The sequence below is a fragment of the Brachyistius frenatus genome, unplaced genomic scaffold (assembly GCF_029030835.1).
Source record: "Brachyistius frenatus isolate BFR_SWC_R1_liver_20210118 unplaced genomic scaffold, ASM2903083v1 Contig_203, whole genome shotgun sequence".
Lineage (NCBI taxonomy): Eukaryota > Metazoa > Chordata > Actinopteri > Embiotocidae > Brachyistius > Brachyistius frenatus.
Window position 1 is genome coordinate 284,804 of NW_027210802.1, and position 17,697 is coordinate 302,500.

Below are 17,697 nucleotides of genomic sequence, written 5' to 3' on the forward strand. Positions count from 1 at the left end.
TTAAAATGAGGGACAGGTGAAGTTGAGATGTTCAGTCCATCTTGACACAATCTACACGAAGACTATAAGACATGTGAAAAGACTTGAGATGTTGTGTTTTACTTTTGACAGATACACAAATGCACAAAGACAGAAATACAGTTAAAACTTTCATTTTTGTTATTACTCTGTAAAACACAGTTGTGGTTCAAAAAAACTTACACCAAACACCACCAATCGCCTACTGAATGAATAACGAACCAGCAGAACACAGAAACATGTGAATACTTGCAGCGAATGTTCCTGTCAGTGCTTATTGACGAAGAGCCGGCTTCTGTCCCTGAGAGGGGAGCTGAACTGGAAGAAGGTCTTGGCTCCGTCGGCCTCCAGGCAGGAGAAGAATTGTCCGTCCCCCTCGGGGCCGAGGGAGAGGAACTGAGGGCTCCTCTGGGGCGTCGCCGGCCGAGCCACCCCTGGGTGACACGCAGGAGGTTGACGGATGTCAGACCATAATTCCCTTACGTAGACAATCAGCTCATCACTCCTGCTGTTCGGTCCTGACGACCACCTCTTTATGTCCAAACACCTACTGCTGTTTCCCTTTGGGCCATTTAACATCATTCTCACTGAGCTTCTTTCCTTTTCTCATTCATCAATGTGGGTGCAACTTCATATTTTGATTTAACTCTTATTTTATCTTCCTTGTCTGAATGGACTTTATTTAGCTTTCTGCCAGTTAATCTGTCACCTTGTTAATCAATTGACAAATCTGTTGTTTAGAGTATTAAATGTATAATAAGTGCAGTTAATAGAAGTAAATCAATTATGAAAGTTGCTGTTCAGTCATCACCTCAGTGTCAATATTTCTGCTTACATTTAAGTATTTAATAATTAATTTGACCTTTAAACATTAAAAACATTGTCATCTTTTCCTCATTTTCAAAAACAAATTATTGAAAACAGGGAAAAGATTATACGTAAAATACTTCCCATCATAATTTTATACATAAACACCAACTTTTTAAACACTTTCATAACATTGGTGTGGATGGAGGGACAGAGGACCATTCAGAAACTCCTACAGGCCGATGTTTAAACGTCCGCCGTTAAAGACACTGAATGAGGATGGGTTGTTGTTACCGATGTTGAAGTCTTGATGGCCGTGTTGCGGCGGCGAGCCTCGTTCCCCGACACCGACCACCATGTTACGCAGCCTCAGAGAGTCGTACAGCGCCTGCAGCTTCTGGTACTGTCTGTTCCTCTCCATCAGCCTCTCGGACACCTCGCTGTACTTCCTCTTGTACTCCTCCATCACCTGGACATCAACAGCAAAGAGGAAAGCAAGTTCTGCTTTAATGCATTTTGTCAGCGTGTTAGGTTAAGAGAAAAAGGAGGGGCCAACCCTTCTGTCTTATCTACGTATTTAATATTAGACATTTGACAATGCTTGAAAATGGGTGAGAAATCAGTGCTTTTTAAGAGTTGCACATTTACTTTCTTCAGGGAGGCGATTTCCCCTCTCATGGCGGTGAGCTCCAGTTCTCTGCTCTGGTTCTGCTGGGTCAGCATCTTCTCCATCTGCTTCAGCTGCGCGTCGGCCCGAGACAGACTGTACTCCTGGTACATGCGCTCCTGGTGGACCTGAACACACGAGAGACCGACGAGCTATAACTTGACTGACATAAACGGACGTTGAAGTCCAGCCTGGAGATACTCGACCTGATAGCTCCAGAAGGACAGAGCGCGGGCGCTGATGTCCAGGACGACGTCCGGCCGCAGACCGGCCAGCACCATGGCTTTGTACTCCTCCGAGGGCGACAGCTCCGTCCTCACGATGTCCAGCTTGCCGGACAGCGCGGAGGAGCAGGCCGGGCAGATGGCGGGCGAGCGGCTGAACTCGCCGGACCCGTGCTGGTCACAGAAGACGTGCGAGCAGGCCGTGACCCAGGCGAAGCCGCTCAACTTGATCCGGCACTTTGGGAAGTTGCACAGGAGCGTGTCGTCGCAGAGAGACATGGCCATGACTGAGAAGGACACGGCAACCGGTCGGTGACGGAGACCTCGTGAAACACAACCATCATGAACTGAAAATACTCTGAAGCAAAGAAAAACGTAACCATCAAATTTCAGGAGTATTTAACAATTCAAAGCCCAATGTGGGAAAGTTAAGGACATAAAATAAGACTAACTCCATCATTTTATAAGATTTATATGTAAAACAAACTTAATTAAGTGCTTTATTGTAATTTTAAGTAAAAAAAAGAAAGTACTTTAAGGCCATCAACTTATTTTCTGAATGTATAAAAGAGGATATTGTTTTTTTTTAATGTGTTAACACATTCAGTTGCATTAAATAACAGCACGCTGTGTTTTACCAGCAGCTCTCCAACAGTGAGTGTCCCGGGACACTAAGCTGACCCTTTTTTTTTTAGTTTCCTTCTCTAATTTCTAATTAGTTTCCAGGTAAATACGAGTTTAACACCCCAAATATAACTTTGAAGTTCAGCTAACCGGAAGTACACCAACGGCCAGCAGGTGGTAGCGCGAGCCGGTTAGCTCGTGAAAGCTACACGCTCCAACTGTCAGCTCCGTTCACTTCGACTGCTGGTTTAAAAAAACAAAAACAAAAAAACACACAAAAACACACATTTGACACTCACAGTTATAAGTTCTTTTGTTAAACTCCGGCTTTGATCAGATAACGGCCACTACAACGGCGTTAACGGCGACACAACAAACTGACGCACCAGTTTAGCTCCTCCCTCCGCAGGTGACGTTGATTGATTCCGCTCTCTGATTGGCTGATTGACTCTGACTCGTTACACGTCAAGCCGTCCAAAGTAAATATTACACACATTGTGAGAAACAACTGGATTAACTACAGTTTACAACTATTATTTTACTTGATGTGCTACTTTATACTTGTCTTGATATAATATATATACATATAAATAGCCTACTTAAATTTCAGAGGAATAAAAGTAACTAAGAAGCCTTCATTTACTCAAGTACTATACTTAAAGTAGGCCTACAATTTTGAGGTACTTGACTTGAGTATTTCCATTTGATGCTGCTTAATACTTCCACTCCACTACATTACAGAGAGAAATATTGTACTTTCTGCCCCACTAAAATATTTTTAAAGCTTTGGTTACTTTTAAGATGAACATTTGACACAAATGATCAAAAACAAGCTTTTAAACCGGTGGTTTCAAACCCTTGTGGCTTCTGCAACAAAAAAAAACAGTGTAATTGGGTTCATATCTTAGATGTTTAACAGCTCCACCAAAACAGTGATTTTACCCTCGAAACCTCTAACGTGGTTTCATTTAAGTAAATGTTTATTTGATCCAATAGACTGGGGTCAAGTCACAAACTAAAAACAGGTCATATCAGAACTTTGTTTTTGTTTTATTTCTTTCCTTTCAGATGATTATTTAATGACCCCACGGATGTATCTGTTGTATATAAAACTATATGAAGCAGGCTAGTTCAAACTATAGCTCCACCTGCAGCAGACAACGTGCTGCTTACACACTGTTGCTTCATTATTAATTATCTAAAGACATAATATATTATAGCTACAGTCAGGGGAACCAAAACAGTACATTTTGACAATAATGTTAATATAATATGATATAAATAACCTATATTTATCGAGCAATAGCCTTGCAGTGTTTTTTTATTTTTTATTCAAGAGTTTTATTTTGTGACTATTCCATGATTAAAGGATCTGGGGGAAGCAACCTGCAGTTTTGCTTCACATCCATCACCATTTTTTTTTTTTTAATTTATTTTTTTATCTTTCCGTTAACAGGCTTGACTGAAGTCATCCTCTTTGAATGGCTTTTATTTCCCCGAAATCAAATAATGCCCAATCTTCTTTCACAGCCTCCGAGTGGATGGTCTATATGTATAATGTGAGACACCTATTTAAATATGCCCCCCCCCCCCTCCTCCTCCTCCACCGCCACCTCCTCCCACTTTTTCTCTCTTGCTTTTATCCATTTCTCCACGTGGTACAGGAGTAAAGGCGGGGGGTGAAAGAGGGGCATTGTGCTGTGCAGCAGTGGATCCGGGGGTTCATAGTGTGAGAGGGGAGATGCTCACTCAACTGTGTCCAGCACGCCATTGTCAAAGATTCCCATCTATTCTCTGCCTTTTAAATAGAGCTCCAGTGTAAGATGCTTTTTTTGTGGGGGGTGGTGGGAGGGTGTATTATGCGCTTGGTGATAACACACGAATTATGTACATGCATGCATGTGGAAAAGATGTGTGGACCCACTTTGCACACAGTCGCTCCCTGCACTGTTGTTGATAATTGGCCCTATAAAAATCTAAAGTGGAAATATCGCCCTCACGCTCTTCATTTAGCACAATAACAACACCGGGAAGACAGATTGTTGACTCCTGCTGATGGAAACCACCTGCCACTCTATTATCATAGCTGATTCCATTATTTATCTGTTATAGAATAAGTGCAGTAGCCAACACTTGGGGGGTCCGACACAGAATCTGTCACCTGATTGATAAGTCACCTGTTATTTTTAAATCTTAATTTGGCCCATAATTATCTCATTCTCTCCTTTCATTCATTAAAAAAGATTTATCTTAAACAAAACAAAAAACAAATCTGACGCCCATTTTAATTTGTTTTTAGGCATCCAACTGCTTTGACGCCATTGTCATGTTTTATTGAAAGTTTATAGCTGCGGCGTGAGTGTGTAAAGAAAAAAAATAAAGCTGGGGAGAAAGAGAAAGAGAACCAGGGAGGCTGTGTGTTACACGCCATTGAAATGCAAATATCACAGAACAAGGAGTGGTTCTGTGTGTATTGCCTATGTCTGTGTGTGTGTGTGTGTGTGTGTGTGTGTGTGTGTGTGTGTGTGTGTGTGTGTGTGTGTGTGTGTGTGTGTGTGTGTGTGTGTGTGTGTGTGTATTCGCTGTATGTGCATGTAGCGGGGCAGCAGTGGGAGAGGAGGGGCGCAAATTGGACAAGTTTTTTTTGGGGGGGAGAAGAGACTTAAGAAAACAGCCACACACAAGCACTCAGCGCAGCTTCATATGACACGGTGCCGCCCGGCGGATTTCCGAACACCATCCTTTCTTCTGGACTTTCTTCCATGAACGACCGCTCTTTCAAAACTGGGTTTACACATTTTATATTTCTTTCTTCTTTTTTTTTTCTTTTCTTTTTTTTAAACCACGGGCTTTGCGGGAATTGCACGACTTGTTGAACTTTGGATGCTTCCAGGGGCTCGTCCAAGTGCGCAAAAACGTGCCTGGTGCCATTCAACCGACTGATGCCCCCCTCTCTGTTTGACTCGCCGTGAATCATGTCACGCCGGAAGCAGAAGAGACCCCAGCATCTCGTTAACGCGGATCCAGGGGGCCCACGGCTGCTATCTCACGGTGAGAAAACACTTTTTACGAGCGTGCATGCCTGTTTTTTTCTTGAATTTCTTTGTAGATAATCTGTATAGCCTATAAAACATTGCCTCATCACTGCATGGTGAAAATCTTGAAAGAAACTCATCAAAACAAAAGTTTGAGTTTATGACTCATCATGAGTGGCTTTTCTTTGATTTTCTTTTCTTTGACTTTCATCAATTAATGTATGCATGGCCACATTCCAGCAAACCCACCTGATTCAACAGAGTAAAAAAAAAAAAAAATCAGGTCTAAGTTTGTCAACTAAAGGAAACCCCTCCTGCTCAGTCATTTAACGCAAAGGGCCCCACTAAACGGAGGCCGAGGGCACTTTGGTCGGGGCCAATAAACGTGTCCCTGTGAAGTGAAAAGAGAAGGATTAACTAACATACATCTGTGGCCATTTTCATGTGCTGTTTGTCCTCTAGGAAACCAACAGGCTGCTCAGCGCTGACTGCTGGAGGCCTTTGATTAGTATAGAGCGCTCTCTTATTTGTTAACAATAAGGTGCGTGGGTGGGGGGAAGGGAAGGCAGTGGGTTTTTGGTTAAGATTAATCTTCCGCCCTTCCTATTCTCTTCTTCTTTTGCTCTTCATCCATGCTTTTCTTCCTTATGCGCCCCTGTTCCCCCATTTTCCACCTTCTCAATACTTCCCTCCCCCTTTCTTTCTCACCCCCTCTACCCCTTTGACTGTATACTCCTACACAGTTGGGGGGTTCAGAGGGATGAGGGGGGATGCAAAAAGTTTCAGAGGGTTTAGAGCGATTGTCCTTGCGTGAGTGTCTCTGGGATATAAGTTAAAAAGTGCGTGCACCAGCTTCTGCAGGTAAACTTTCACCTTTGAAAGTTTGGACTGGGAGTTATTTGTGTTTCCTGCAGATTCTGGTTTGTTTATAAGTTTCAGGGAAGGAATTTCACTGAGGTACAGTCTTTCATTCCATCACTATATCTCTCCAGGAGGGAATAGCTAGTTTGTGTCTCCATTGTTGTTACCCTCCCCCCTTCTTCTCCTCTTTACTCTTTCTCACTCTGTGCTCAAGATTCTGAAAGAATTTGACCCCTGAGCGGCAGAGGTCAGATTAGTTGACCAATCAGAGTGTCTGGACAGTGCCCAGAACCCTTAGCGTGGCCTGACCCTTGACCTCCACTGTGACGTAAGGGGGAAGGGTGAATAGGGAGATGAAAGACCTAACTGCTGTAGGGAGGGGGTGGGTTAAGAGGGGTTATGGGTTGTCTTGGTGATGCCCATTGTCCTCTAAAATGTGTTGCCATAGCAGCAAGGTGGTCTGTAAGCTTTTTTGTGTGTGAAAGATGTTTGAGGAGTTTTGCTCTGCAGAGCACAGATTGAGACGAGACATTACAAAGACTACATAGACTGCTGAGTTTCTTCCACTCATTTGCTTGTTTGAGGCCATTTCCTTGCAGGCATTTCTTTTGAAGTCGTAACAGTATCTTTTGGTATGCACACAAATTTGCAAACTAAATTTGTAAAGCACAACGTTTCAGTGGCTTTATATAACTGTATTTTTGTGTGGGTGGGGGTGAATCTTGGGGATTTGGAAATTGCACAACAATCCAAAGATAATTTGTTTAGTTTCAAAAAAAAGTTCTGAGCACTCTTCTTTTTCTGTCAATCCGCAGATGACCACCTGGGCATCAAGTCGCCATCCACGTCTCTGGGCTCAGAAGTGACCTCCTCGGGGTCTTCCTCCTCATCCCCCACCTCGCTGCAGGACTGCCAGCCGCCTCTGGCCCCTCGCCCATCCCCCGGAGGGCTCCACGCGCCCTCCTTACCCAGCGAGAGCTCGCCTCCTCCCCACTGGCCCAGCCACATCGTCCCATTCACCACATCCCTCCCCAACACCCACTCCTCCCTCTCCCCAGACTTTCCTCACCCATCGCTGTCCTCCCAGACTCACTCGCCTCCTCCCCTGGGTCAAACCTCTGGTTCCCACAGCCTGTCCCACCAAGGAAACTCTCACTCCACCATGACCTCCCCGCCGATGGGCTGTTCGGCCACCACCACTACCTCCTCCTCCTCTTCCTCTTCCTCCTCTTCTCAGTGCCTGCCGCCTCACCGTGACAGCTCCAGCCCGGGTCAGCGGCAGGCGTCCGGCTCACCGGGGGAGCAGGGACAGATCCAGGTGCCTCCAACCCTGGCAGTACTCCTGGAGGAGCTGAGGGTTTTACAGCAGCGGCAAATCCACCAGATGCAGATAACGGAGGAGATCTGTAGGCACGTTCTGAGGCTCGGAGGGGCTGTCTTTGGTCAAGATAATAATGCACATGTTAGCGGTGCAGACAGCAAGTCTACAGGTGTAGCGTCTTCATCACCGACACATCCTTCCACTGCCACTGCGGTAACTACAGCCTCGTCACTTTTGACTGCCCTTCCGTCTTCCCTCTTCCCCCAACCAGCTGTCTCCAAGTCAGGCACGTCGCATGTTAATGGAAGCAGAGCTTCAATTTCTACCTCTCCCTCAATATCATCCTCATCTTCCTCATCTATTTCATCCGGTCTCAGCTCCTCGGTTGCCTCCCTACACCCTCTGTCCTTGTCACTGGGCCTACCGCCCCGCTACCTCCATGAGAAATCCTCTAACACCTCTTCATTCGGTCACAGCAACAGTATCACTTTCGTGACTCCTCCCCTTCCCACCACCAGCCACTCCCAGGACCTCCAGTCCAGCTCCTCCCTGACCTCACCCTCCTCGTCGGGACGCCCGCAGCACATGTGCCGTTTCTGCGGGAAAGTGCTGAGCAGCGATTCATCGCTCCAGATCCATCTGAGGTCACACACAGGAGAAAGGCCCTACCAGTGTCCGGTCTGCTTGAGCCGTTTTACCACCAGAGGGAACCTCAAAGCTCATTTCCTGCGACACAGAGAGCAGAACCCGGAGCTGTCCCTGTCCCTGCTGCCGCCTGCGCTGTCGGAGCAAATGCAGAGTGTATCGGCTCCGGGGACCAGCCAGAGAAGGCGAAAACGGCGGGCCGATGATGATGAGTCTTTTACCGGCGTGAAAGGAAGTGTTCCCGGGATGACGGAGAGCATGGCTTTGGGATTCCTGTCCGGTGCATCTGCTCGGCCTTCTCCTTCCTCCCTACCTCTGCCCCCCTCGGTGGACATGGCGCTGCTGTCCACGGCCCATTCACTGCTGCAGTTGAACAGAGCGTCGGCCGCAGCTGCTGCCAGCGCATCCAGCACCGCACTGCCCTCATCCTCTTCGTCTTCCTCCTCCTCCATGGGCGGTCAGTTTAAAGGAGCAAAGCAGCAGCGGTTTGATGAAAACACTCCTCCCCACTCAGCCCTCCATGCAACTTCCGCATACTCCCGCATACTCTTTCCTGGAGGAACCTCCCCCCACCACCTCGCACTTCTCCGGTCAGCAGGCCACTCATCCACCTCCCTCCTCTCTTCAGCTCACCAGCTGCCCTTCCCCTTCCCACCTTTCCCCAAACCGTCCACCTCCTCTCCTTCCTCATCCTCTCCCACCACCTCCACCCAGACCTCAGACACATCCAAGTTGCAGCGGCTGGTACAGAAGCTTGAAAAGCGGCCACACGGAGGTGCCTCCTCCTCCAACTCTGCCTCGTCTGCCTCCACCTCCTCACAAAGCCTCGCCGAATCCAACGTGGACACGCAGGGCCACGACCTAACCACCACCTCCAGTGCCTATCGCAGGGAAATGTTGGCTGCTCTCGGATTAAGCCCCACCGCCACCGCCGCAGGACTCATGACCAGCCGGGGAGTCTCAGGTACCACGACGACCCCTTCCCTGCCCACAGCCCAGGCGGCTAATCAGTGTGGAGTGTGCCTGCGCGTCCTCAGCTGCCCCAGAGCTCTTCGTCTGCATCAGGCCACACATCTGGGAGAGCGTCCGTTCCCCTGTAAGCTCTGCGGTCGTTCCTTCTCCACAAAGGGCAGCCTCAGGGCCCACCTGGCCACTCACCGGGCGAGACCGCCCAACGCCCGTGCCCTGAACTCCTGCCCGCTGTGCCCGCGCAAGTTCACCAACGCCTTGGTTCTTCAGCACCACATCCGCTTGCACCTCGGAGGGCAGATACCACCCGATGAAGACTTGCCACCCGAGGATGGCGCTGTAATGGAAAGCGTCGTCTTCGATGACGGCGAGAACAACTCCACGAGCTCTCTGTCTAAAGCACAACAACTCCTTCCTCTGGCCTTAACGACGGGCTCCAAGTCTCCGAGCGATGCTCTCAACTCAGGGTCCACTTTTAAGCAATCCGCCGCTAACGATGCCACAACTGTGAAGACTGAGGAATCCGAGGGTTCAACACCGAGTGTTAGTCCACCTCTGGCCCATAATCCCCCCTCAGTGGGAGCAGAGGTTCCCCTGCTTCTGGGAGACAACGCCCCGGCTGACGGTAGCCCTGTGAACGGCTCCGTGTGCTCTGAGGAGGAGACCCACGCTGACCTGGGCAGCACCAGCCCTTTGAAAGCACCCTCAGCTGGTTCTCATTCAGCTGCAGAGAATAGAGACTCGGAGGGCGATGACACCCCTCTTTCCCTCTGCGTTACAAAGCCCGCTGTAGAAAATGATAAGCAGCACAGGGGGGTGACTAATGACGAAGCCCGCTCCACAGATGAGCCCAAAGCTAGTCTCAGTTCTAGCCCGAAAGCCACAGGTGCAGCTCCTGTACCTGCACTCACCCCCCCCACCAGCCCCAAAGCCATCCCAGAAGCAGGTGAGGCACCGTGTGAGTCGCAGGCGAAGGACGCTGCCCACAGTAAAGGGAAGAGTGAAATCACCACCACCACCACCACCACCACGGCCAGAGAGTCTTTGCCGGCGTTGGATCCAGAGCTGGAGAAGGCCGGTCCAGCGGAGGAGGGTGACGGTGTGCCTGAGAAGCCTTCAGAGGACCCGGAGCCTTCGGTCGCAGCACCGGCTCCACAGTCCCAGCCCCCCCGCCCAGACAAACCCTACAGCTGCTCCCACTGTGGAAAGGCATACGCCAGCCGAAGCGGACTTAAGGTAAGACATTTTAAGGGTTTAACTCTTTTATTTGATTTTTTAAATTTCTATGTTGTGAGATTTTTATACTTTTGGACTTGTGACTGAATGTTGTTGTTGTTGTTTTTGTCCCATCAACAGGGGCATATGAAAACTCACCCCGGAGCGTTGACCAACACCCCCTCCAAGGCTCAAACCAATGACAATGACTTTGCAGAGGATCGCAGTTCACATGCAGCCAATAAGAACTCTGGACAGCCCGATGAAAAGCAGGGATTGGCTAAATCCCCCGAGAAAGGTGACAGCACAGATCCTCCACCGACCGGTGTCGGTTCTGACGTAGCGGGCGAAGCTGTGGACACTACAGCATAGAGAGTTAGTACTGTTGGATGGCTGCAGTCAGTTTTTAAAAGGGTCCTGACAAGGGAATGTATTTTCTAAAAATAGATTTGTTTTTCTAGAGTTATTAATTCATATGTACCTTTTTTGTATTAGGCAGATAGATCTAGTTTATACTGTAGGATCATTACAAGAAAATTGTGAATGTAGTATTTTAGCAATGTATTTTTGTATTTCAAAGACCACAGTGAGGCCTTATCTTACACTTCACAGCATTGTCATGATGAGAATTAATTGTGTGCATTTTTTGTTGTTGTTGTTGCTGACACCTATTTCAGCACATACTGAGTGATATGAAACAAGCAGTATCAGCTGATTAAAAAAATTAAAAAAAAGACAAGAGGTGTCCAGAATTTTACAAGATGAACTCAAATACCAAAACAGGCCAAATTAGTAACGGCCAACGTTTGTACATATGAGCCGCGGTTACATTTTAAAGCCTTTTTACTGTTACTTTCTTCTTTCCTTTTGTATTTTTTCACTTTTAATGCGACGCTGCTGACTGCATGTTTCTGCTGTGCCGAGTTGCACTGTGAGTTGCACTGCCGAAACATCGACTGACAACAAAACCTGCTGGCGATGATTTTAACCGTGAAGCTGTTGATGATGACGATTGTGTTAGATTATCGGTACTTTTGTTTACTTATAGCCGTAAACTTTGCTAGCAGCACACGGCCTGATCCTATTGATGATTGTTGTTTTTTGTTTGTTTTTCTCACTGTTGACGTTATCTGCATTGTGAAACTTGCAACAAGGATGTCCATTATTATCCCCCCCTCTCTCAAAGCACTTGAGAGTGCTCTGCTCCTCCACAAACTATCTGCACTCGCTGCATTCCTGCTTAGCTCAGTTTAGTATTTGTATGCTTTGCTTTCCCTTCCTAAACCCCCCCCCCTTTTTTTTTTTTTTTTTTTTTAGTAGCAGTGACAAAATATGTTCCCATGTGATGTAAAACTATAAATAAAACAACAATGTGAAGAGGAGACCTGTTTTTCTGTGGACTCAGTTTCAGCTTGCTCTGAATTCATTTGTCTGTTTAAGTATTCTGCTTGCATGACTCCTATTCTGCCTGCAATGGTCAGTTTTCTCTTGTTTGTTCCAGTTCTCTGTGTCTGTTTTTTTTTTTTGGTGGGTGGGGGGTGATGAGGGGGAGGAGGGGGGGTCCTTTGTCTGAGCCGCTGGGCTAGCTGTCTTCTAATTCTGCCTTTTTTTTGCCCTCAATGTCTTTTAATATGTTTCAGTTCCCCGGCACTGTGCATGTGTATGTGTGTGAAAAGGATAATCAGAGCCTGTATGTGTGTGATTGAGGGTGCAGCTGTAGAGGCCCCCCCCCCCCCCACACACACACACACACACACCACCACCCCCTCTCTGTCATACTCTCTTTCATACGCACTCTCTTTCATTTTCTCTTTCATTTCTCTCCCTCACTCTTTCTACTCACCCCCTCACCCCTATACTCCCCTCCTCCCCACCACCACCACCACCACCCCATGTAATGAGCTGACACACAGGAAGCTCTAATCCTCACACAATGCCACCCCTCTTCCCCCCAGAGTGACTGGGAGCGGGACAGGGGGCAACAGGGACCAACCTGGTCCAGCTGTCCCCAAAATGGCTGCCTTTAATCCCTCCACTTTTTAGCCTTCAGGGGGCTACCGAAACCATGACAACCGGTAACCAAGGAAAAGAATGCCCAGGGCAGAGAGCGGGACAAAAGGAGTGAAAGGAGCCATGTGTGAGAAGTTTGTCCACATGCGTTCATGAGTGACAAGGGACGTGTCTCAATCACACAAAAAACAAGGAGAGGGGAAAGAAAAAGAAAGAAAGAAAGAAAGAAAGAAAGAAAGAAAGAAAGAAAGAAAGAAAGAAAGAAAGAAAGAAAGTGGAGATGGAGGCGATTAAAGCCCACAGGTGTGATGGCAGGCTTTGATCACATGAAACACATTTGTCACTCGTCAATAAGCATTAATCAACTCACCCCCACTGAAGAGGACAGAAGCTTTTAAAGTTGTTAAAAGTCATTGTTTTTTTTCCCCATTGAACCCTTCATGAATAAAGAATCAACAGTTGGAAGACAAAGACGTTGCTGAGTGCATTTACACGTGTGTTGTCCTGGTTAGATGTTGCACACGTAAACATCTTCTTTTAGAAATCTGGATAAGTTCTTATCCTGGTTTAGAGAAACATCGATATTCTACCTGTCGAACGGGAAAACACCTTGAACCTCCGCTGGTGAAGATTCAAGGGGCTGAAACGATGACAAATTACACAACTATCAGAAACTGGAATTTATTTTGTAATTAAGTACATTTAAGTTAATTAAGTCCTACATTTTCTAAACTACCCTATTATGAATTTTAAAAGGACACACAAATATCTCAACTAAAATTAATAGCTACTCCTATAAGTGACTTTCTTTTATGAATCGTGTTTTCTTGTTTTCGTGAATCTGTGTTTGCTGTGTGTGGCTCTTGTTGTGATGTTTGTGTGTATTTCGTTCTCAGATGAAACACATCTTGTACTTAGTTAGAATTTGACAAGCTATAGTTAGATTTAAAAGATGTGTAAGGGGAGATTAATGACCCCTTAAATTATCTGAAAAGGGCAAATTAAACTCATTATATATTGACAGTAGTAGTTTGACACAGTGGTAAATCCATATCCGGCAAATCCACAAGAGGGAGCCATACTCCGTGGATGGTTGTCCATCACACCAGTACAAGTATACATATAGATATATATTTATATATGTATATACAGATAAATATTCATATTTAATACACTGATATGAAAATAACCTAAAAGTATTTGTTTGTCCTGCACAGAAATAAACAGCTTCATCTCTCCCACTGCAATAGTTTAACCTTATATTATATAATATTCAAATATATTAGCATTCAAATATTTTAATAGCAAAACCCAAGTATTAAGAGTGATTTTAAAGAGAATAATAAATACAGAAATAAAGTAATAAATCAGTGGATGATAACTTTAAATATATTTCATCCATTTCAGTCCCTTTAATAATTACATTTCATTTTTCTGACTCTTTTATCCAAAGCGACTTACAATCAGTTCATTTCAACCATGAGGGTTCAAAACCAGAACAACAGGAATCAAGAAAATACCATTTCTTCCAGAAAGACAAACTACAAAGTGCTATCAGTAAGTTCCATGTTAAGATACTAAAGTTCTACTGTTCAAGGTGAAGGAGGAGGAGGAGGAGGAGGAGGAGGAGGTGTGTTTTTAGTTTGTGGTGGAAGATGTTCAGAGTTTCTGCTGTTGTTGGAGCTCATTCTACCATTTAGGAGCCAGGACAGAGGACAGTCGGGATTTAGTAGTTAGTTCGCAGCATCTGTGTCTGGACTTAAATCGCATTAAATTATTAATTAACCGGACTCCGGCTGTATTTGCATAATAATATCTCTGAACACATCTCCTGTAACATTTATCAGTGGACCATCGATAACAGTCCAGATCATAACACCTGTTTGGTGTGCGCGATAATTGAATTACACTCCCGTAATGTTCCAGGCGAAACTCACTCAGGAGACACAACGTGAGGCAATTACCCCCCCTCCCACCTCCCACACACACACACACACACACACACACACACACACACACACACACACACACACACACACACACACACACACACACACACACACACACACACCCCATCCCCCCGCGCCTCCCTCCCTCCTGACTCGTTTCCTTGGTAGTAAAGCGCTGGAAACCAGAAGTACATAAAAGCCACAAGTGCATCAGCTGAGGAGCGCAGAGGTGGAAGTCAAAACAAGAGGAAACAGACGTGCAGAGGCAGAAGTGGAAGACCAGCTACAGAACAATGAGACACAAAGCTGGCGAGAAAATCTGAATTGAAGCATTTCTTATTCCCAACCTGACCAGCACGGCGGCACTAATTCAAACGTCACCAAGAGCACCAGAACGGAGCTGTGACGCGTCTGGAGAAGGTGAGTCTCCCCCAAATCAGCTGTTTCCACTGTCAACAAGGCTTTTTTCCTAACCAAGAGAATCATTCAAACGTACCAGAGAGTTCATTTATTCATCATTTATTAACCTGCAGTGCCATCTCATGCGTGCCTGCTTGTCTTGATCTGTATCTTTTGTAAAAAAATATCAATGGAAGAAATGATGAATCAGATTTTGAGTAAACTGGACATCCAGGTGACAACCAGGTGATTCCTCCCCCTGGTGCCTCAGTGTCATCTGTCAGATCTGTTTATGGCTGCTGAAGGAGGAAATAACTCATCCCTAATCTCACTGATCAATACTTGTAATCATCAAAGGAGCTGAATCGTTTGGCCGACAGTTAAATGGATTTTCTGCAACCAGGATGTAACCTTGAGTAACTCAAGAAGAAGGACGACTTATCAGCAGCTTTTGGACCTTGCACTCTCTCCCTCTCAGTGTCTCTGGCACGCATCACATGCAAGAGGCCATTCAATCTAATGCCCTTCTTCTTCTGCATGAAGCCATGATCTGCTGCTGCTGCCTCAAGGTACCTGAACTTCTCAGCTACTCTCACCTCCTACAAGCTTAATTCTTTTGGTGACCGTCTCTGATTTTCATGTTAAAATCGTGGTCAAATCATGGTGTTTGTGCGTGTTACTGTTTACTATCTTTTTACAACTACACGTCAAAATCTGTCTTTCTGAGGTATTTCCTTCTATTTTTCTAGTCTTAGTCAGTGTTTAAACTTTGACTACTTTATATCTGTGTGTTCTTGAAGAACAGACATCTATAACTGGAATACAATTGGTGGAAAAGTAAAACATTTTTAGATACATGTGGCCATAGATCCTTGAAATCACCTTGAAATAATAGTTACATCTGAACTTTAATTTGTCTTTTAGCCAAATATTCTGTATTGTGGATGCTTGGGTGCTGTGTTTCCCATTCAAAAGTCCATTAACAATTTATTAAATTTAAGGCGAATACCTTTTTGTACTAAAAACACAGATTATCATGAATTTATTGAAGCCAGTCACACAGAAAGGTGAGCGAACATGCTGCCTGACATCTCCTCATCAGACTCCAAGCACGCGGAGGATCCTGAACTTTGGCAAACATGTGACCGGCCGCTGTGCTGACACTCTCAGATTCTGCATGTGTGGATACGTGGGCAGCTCTGAGTAAAAAAAAAGGCACGTGTCGGTCAGTAATTCTTCCTCAGTCTGCAGTTACTAATGAAGAGCCGGTGTTTTTAGGCATGTAGCGTGTTTGCTCCTCTGCCTCTCTCTCTGTCAATACACTCAACCTTAAAAGGCCATTTGCTGTGCAGCCTAATGGCTCTCCAATCCACCAACTCTCCAGTGTGTCCACACCACTGTTGCATTGTGTTTTCCTCCATGTTTGTTCCTACATTAGCGCCTGCGGCATGTAAATATGTTTTTGTTTGACTAGATTTTGGACGGGAATCGAAACAACACAAGTATTTTTGCATGCGGTGACAAATCTGTCTGTATGGTAACGGCATCACTGATATGACCCTGTGTGTGTGTGTGTGTGTGTGTGTGTGTGTGTGTGTGTGTGTGTGTGTGTGTGTGTGTGTGTGTCGCCTTCACAGATGGCGGGAGATAAACGCAGATAGCTGGAGGGAAAAATTGAAGTCTTCAGTGTCACATATCAAGAAAACAAGAAACCTCTTCATTTGTTCCGTTGTGAAAATAGTTTTCTAATTCATAAATAATCCACCGAACTCGAACGATGGCGTCCTACAGCCCGGCTCCTACACAAGAGGCGACTAACGGTGGCCCCCCATTCAAGTCTGAAGGCCCCGATGAATCCATGAAGCTGAAGAGAGAGATTTCCCTCCTGAACGGCGTCTGCCTGATCGTGGGGAACATGATCGGCTCGGGAATCTTCGTCTCTCCGAAGGGCGTCCTCATCCACAGCGCCTCCTACGGCCTGTCTCTGGTGGTGTGGACCATCGGCGGCATCTTCTCCATCTTCGGGGCCCTGTGCTACGCCGAGCTGGGGACCACCATCACCAAGTCCGGGGCCTCCTACGCCTACATCCTGGAGGCCTTCGGGGGTTTCATGGCCTTCATCCGCTTGTGGACCTCCCTGCTGATCATCGAGCCGACCAGCCAGGCCATCATAGCCATCACCTTCTCCAACTACATGGTGCAGCCCGTCTTCCCCACCTGCATCGCTCCGTACGTGGCCAACAGGCTGCTGGCGGCCACTTGTATATGTAAGTACAACATCTGGAGTGTTTTGAGTGTTTGGAAGAAAACTATGATGTCTTTTACCGTCACATCTAAGATGAAGCACGTGAGCTTTAGAAACAGGAGAAGTGAAAAGCGGTGACACCCCAGCTGCTGTCAGCAGGTCACACGGACTGCCTTCAGATGAAAGAGGAACTGAGCCACCCTTAAATCTTCTGCACCCATTAGGAAGACGAAGGGGAAAAAAACACTTTACTCAATCTCAGATTTAGAAATCCTAGCGTGAACACGAGTCACAGCGTTTTTAGTTTTTCATACGGGAACGGCGAGAAACACTTCATAAATGCGAAGCTAACCTTTCTGCATGGATGAGGCCCAGGTCGCTGAGGTAACAGGGAAAAGAGCAACCCTGACACTATTAATCAAACTAACAAGAAACTCACCAAAGCTGCTCACCGAGGCAACCGAGCAAAGAAATACCAACACTCAGGTAACCAGGCGCTGAGACCAGGAGCCGACGACGGGGAGCGCGTTGAGCCGACGTCTCACAGATATTCAAGATAAAAAAGACTATTCAAACTCTGCAATCAATATCACTCATCTGTCCCTTCCTCCCCCGTCCACATGAAAGGCAGGTGGACATGCAGCGATAAGCAGTGCTCGGAGGAGGGCTGATAGCTGTGAGCTAAAGTTCTGCAGGGAGACTCTGACC

The 17,697-nt window shown here is 46.3% G+C and overlaps 3 protein-coding genes across 6 annotated transcripts in view; 2 read left to right on the plus strand and 1 right to left on the minus strand.

Annotated features, from left to right (window-relative positions):
• Positions 1 to 10: 10 nt before the first annotated feature.
• LOC138633016 (E3 ubiquitin-protein ligase CCNB1IP1) overlaps positions 11 to 17,697 on the minus strand; it is a 22,681-nt gene continuing 4,994 nt past the window's right edge. The window contains exons 1-5 of one of the 2 annotated variants that reach the window (XM_069718979.1): positions 2,640 to 2,729; positions 1,699 to 2,003; positions 1,474 to 1,620; positions 1,120 to 1,294; positions 11 to 452 (exon numbers count right to left, since the gene is read on the minus strand). In XM_069718979.1, coding sequence (XP_069575080.1) covers positions 286 to 452; positions 1,120 to 1,294; positions 1,474 to 1,620; positions 1,699 to 2,001 — 792 coding nt within the window. In that variant the 5' untranslated portion in view covers positions 2,002 to 2,003; positions 2,640 to 2,729 and the 3' untranslated portion in view covers positions 11 to 285. Of the gene's footprint in view, positions 453 to 1,119; positions 1,295 to 1,473; positions 1,621 to 1,698; positions 2,004 to 2,639; positions 2,730 to 17,697 lie in introns of those variants that run through there. The other variant, XM_069718980.1, reaches the window with a different exon arrangement.
• LOC138633010 (sal-like protein 2) lies at positions 4,980 to 11,770 on the plus strand. The gene is made up of 3 exons (XM_069718971.1): positions 4,980 to 5,391; positions 7,052 to 10,407; positions 10,528 to 11,770. Exons 1-3 carry the CDS (start codon positions 5,316 to 5,318, stop codon positions 10,756 to 10,758), a joined length of 3,663 nt encoding a protein of 1,220 aa, XP_069575072.1. The 5' UTR covers positions 4,980 to 5,315; the 3' UTR covers positions 10,759 to 11,770.
• Positions 14,581 to 17,697, plus strand: part of slc7a7 (solute carrier family 7 member 7) — a 9,433-nt gene continuing 6,316 nt past the window's right edge. For 2 of the 3 annotated variants that reach the window (XM_069718977.1, XM_069718975.1), the window contains exons 1-2: positions 14,581 to 14,765; positions 16,382 to 17,011. In XM_069718977.1, coding sequence (XP_069575078.1) covers positions 16,522 to 17,011 — 490 coding nt within the window. In that variant the 5' untranslated portion in view covers positions 14,581 to 14,765; positions 16,382 to 16,521. Of the gene's footprint in view, positions 14,766 to 15,101; positions 15,314 to 16,381; positions 17,012 to 17,697 lie in introns of all 3 variants that reach the window. The other variant, XM_069718976.1, reaches the window with a different exon arrangement.

Coding starts and splice junctions, on each gene's coding strand:
- LOC138633010 (XM_069718971.1), top strand. CDS start 5,316: ATGTCACGCCGGAAGCAGAAGAGACCCCAGCATCTCGTTAACGCGGAT. Junction 5,392..7,051: donor CCCACGGCTGCTATCTCACG/GTGAGAAAACAC, acceptor GTCAATCCGCAG/ATGACCACCTGGGCATCAAG. Junction 10,408..10,527: donor CCAGCCGAAGCGGACTTAAG/GTAAGACATTTT, acceptor TCCCATCAACAG/GGGCATATGAAAACTCACCC.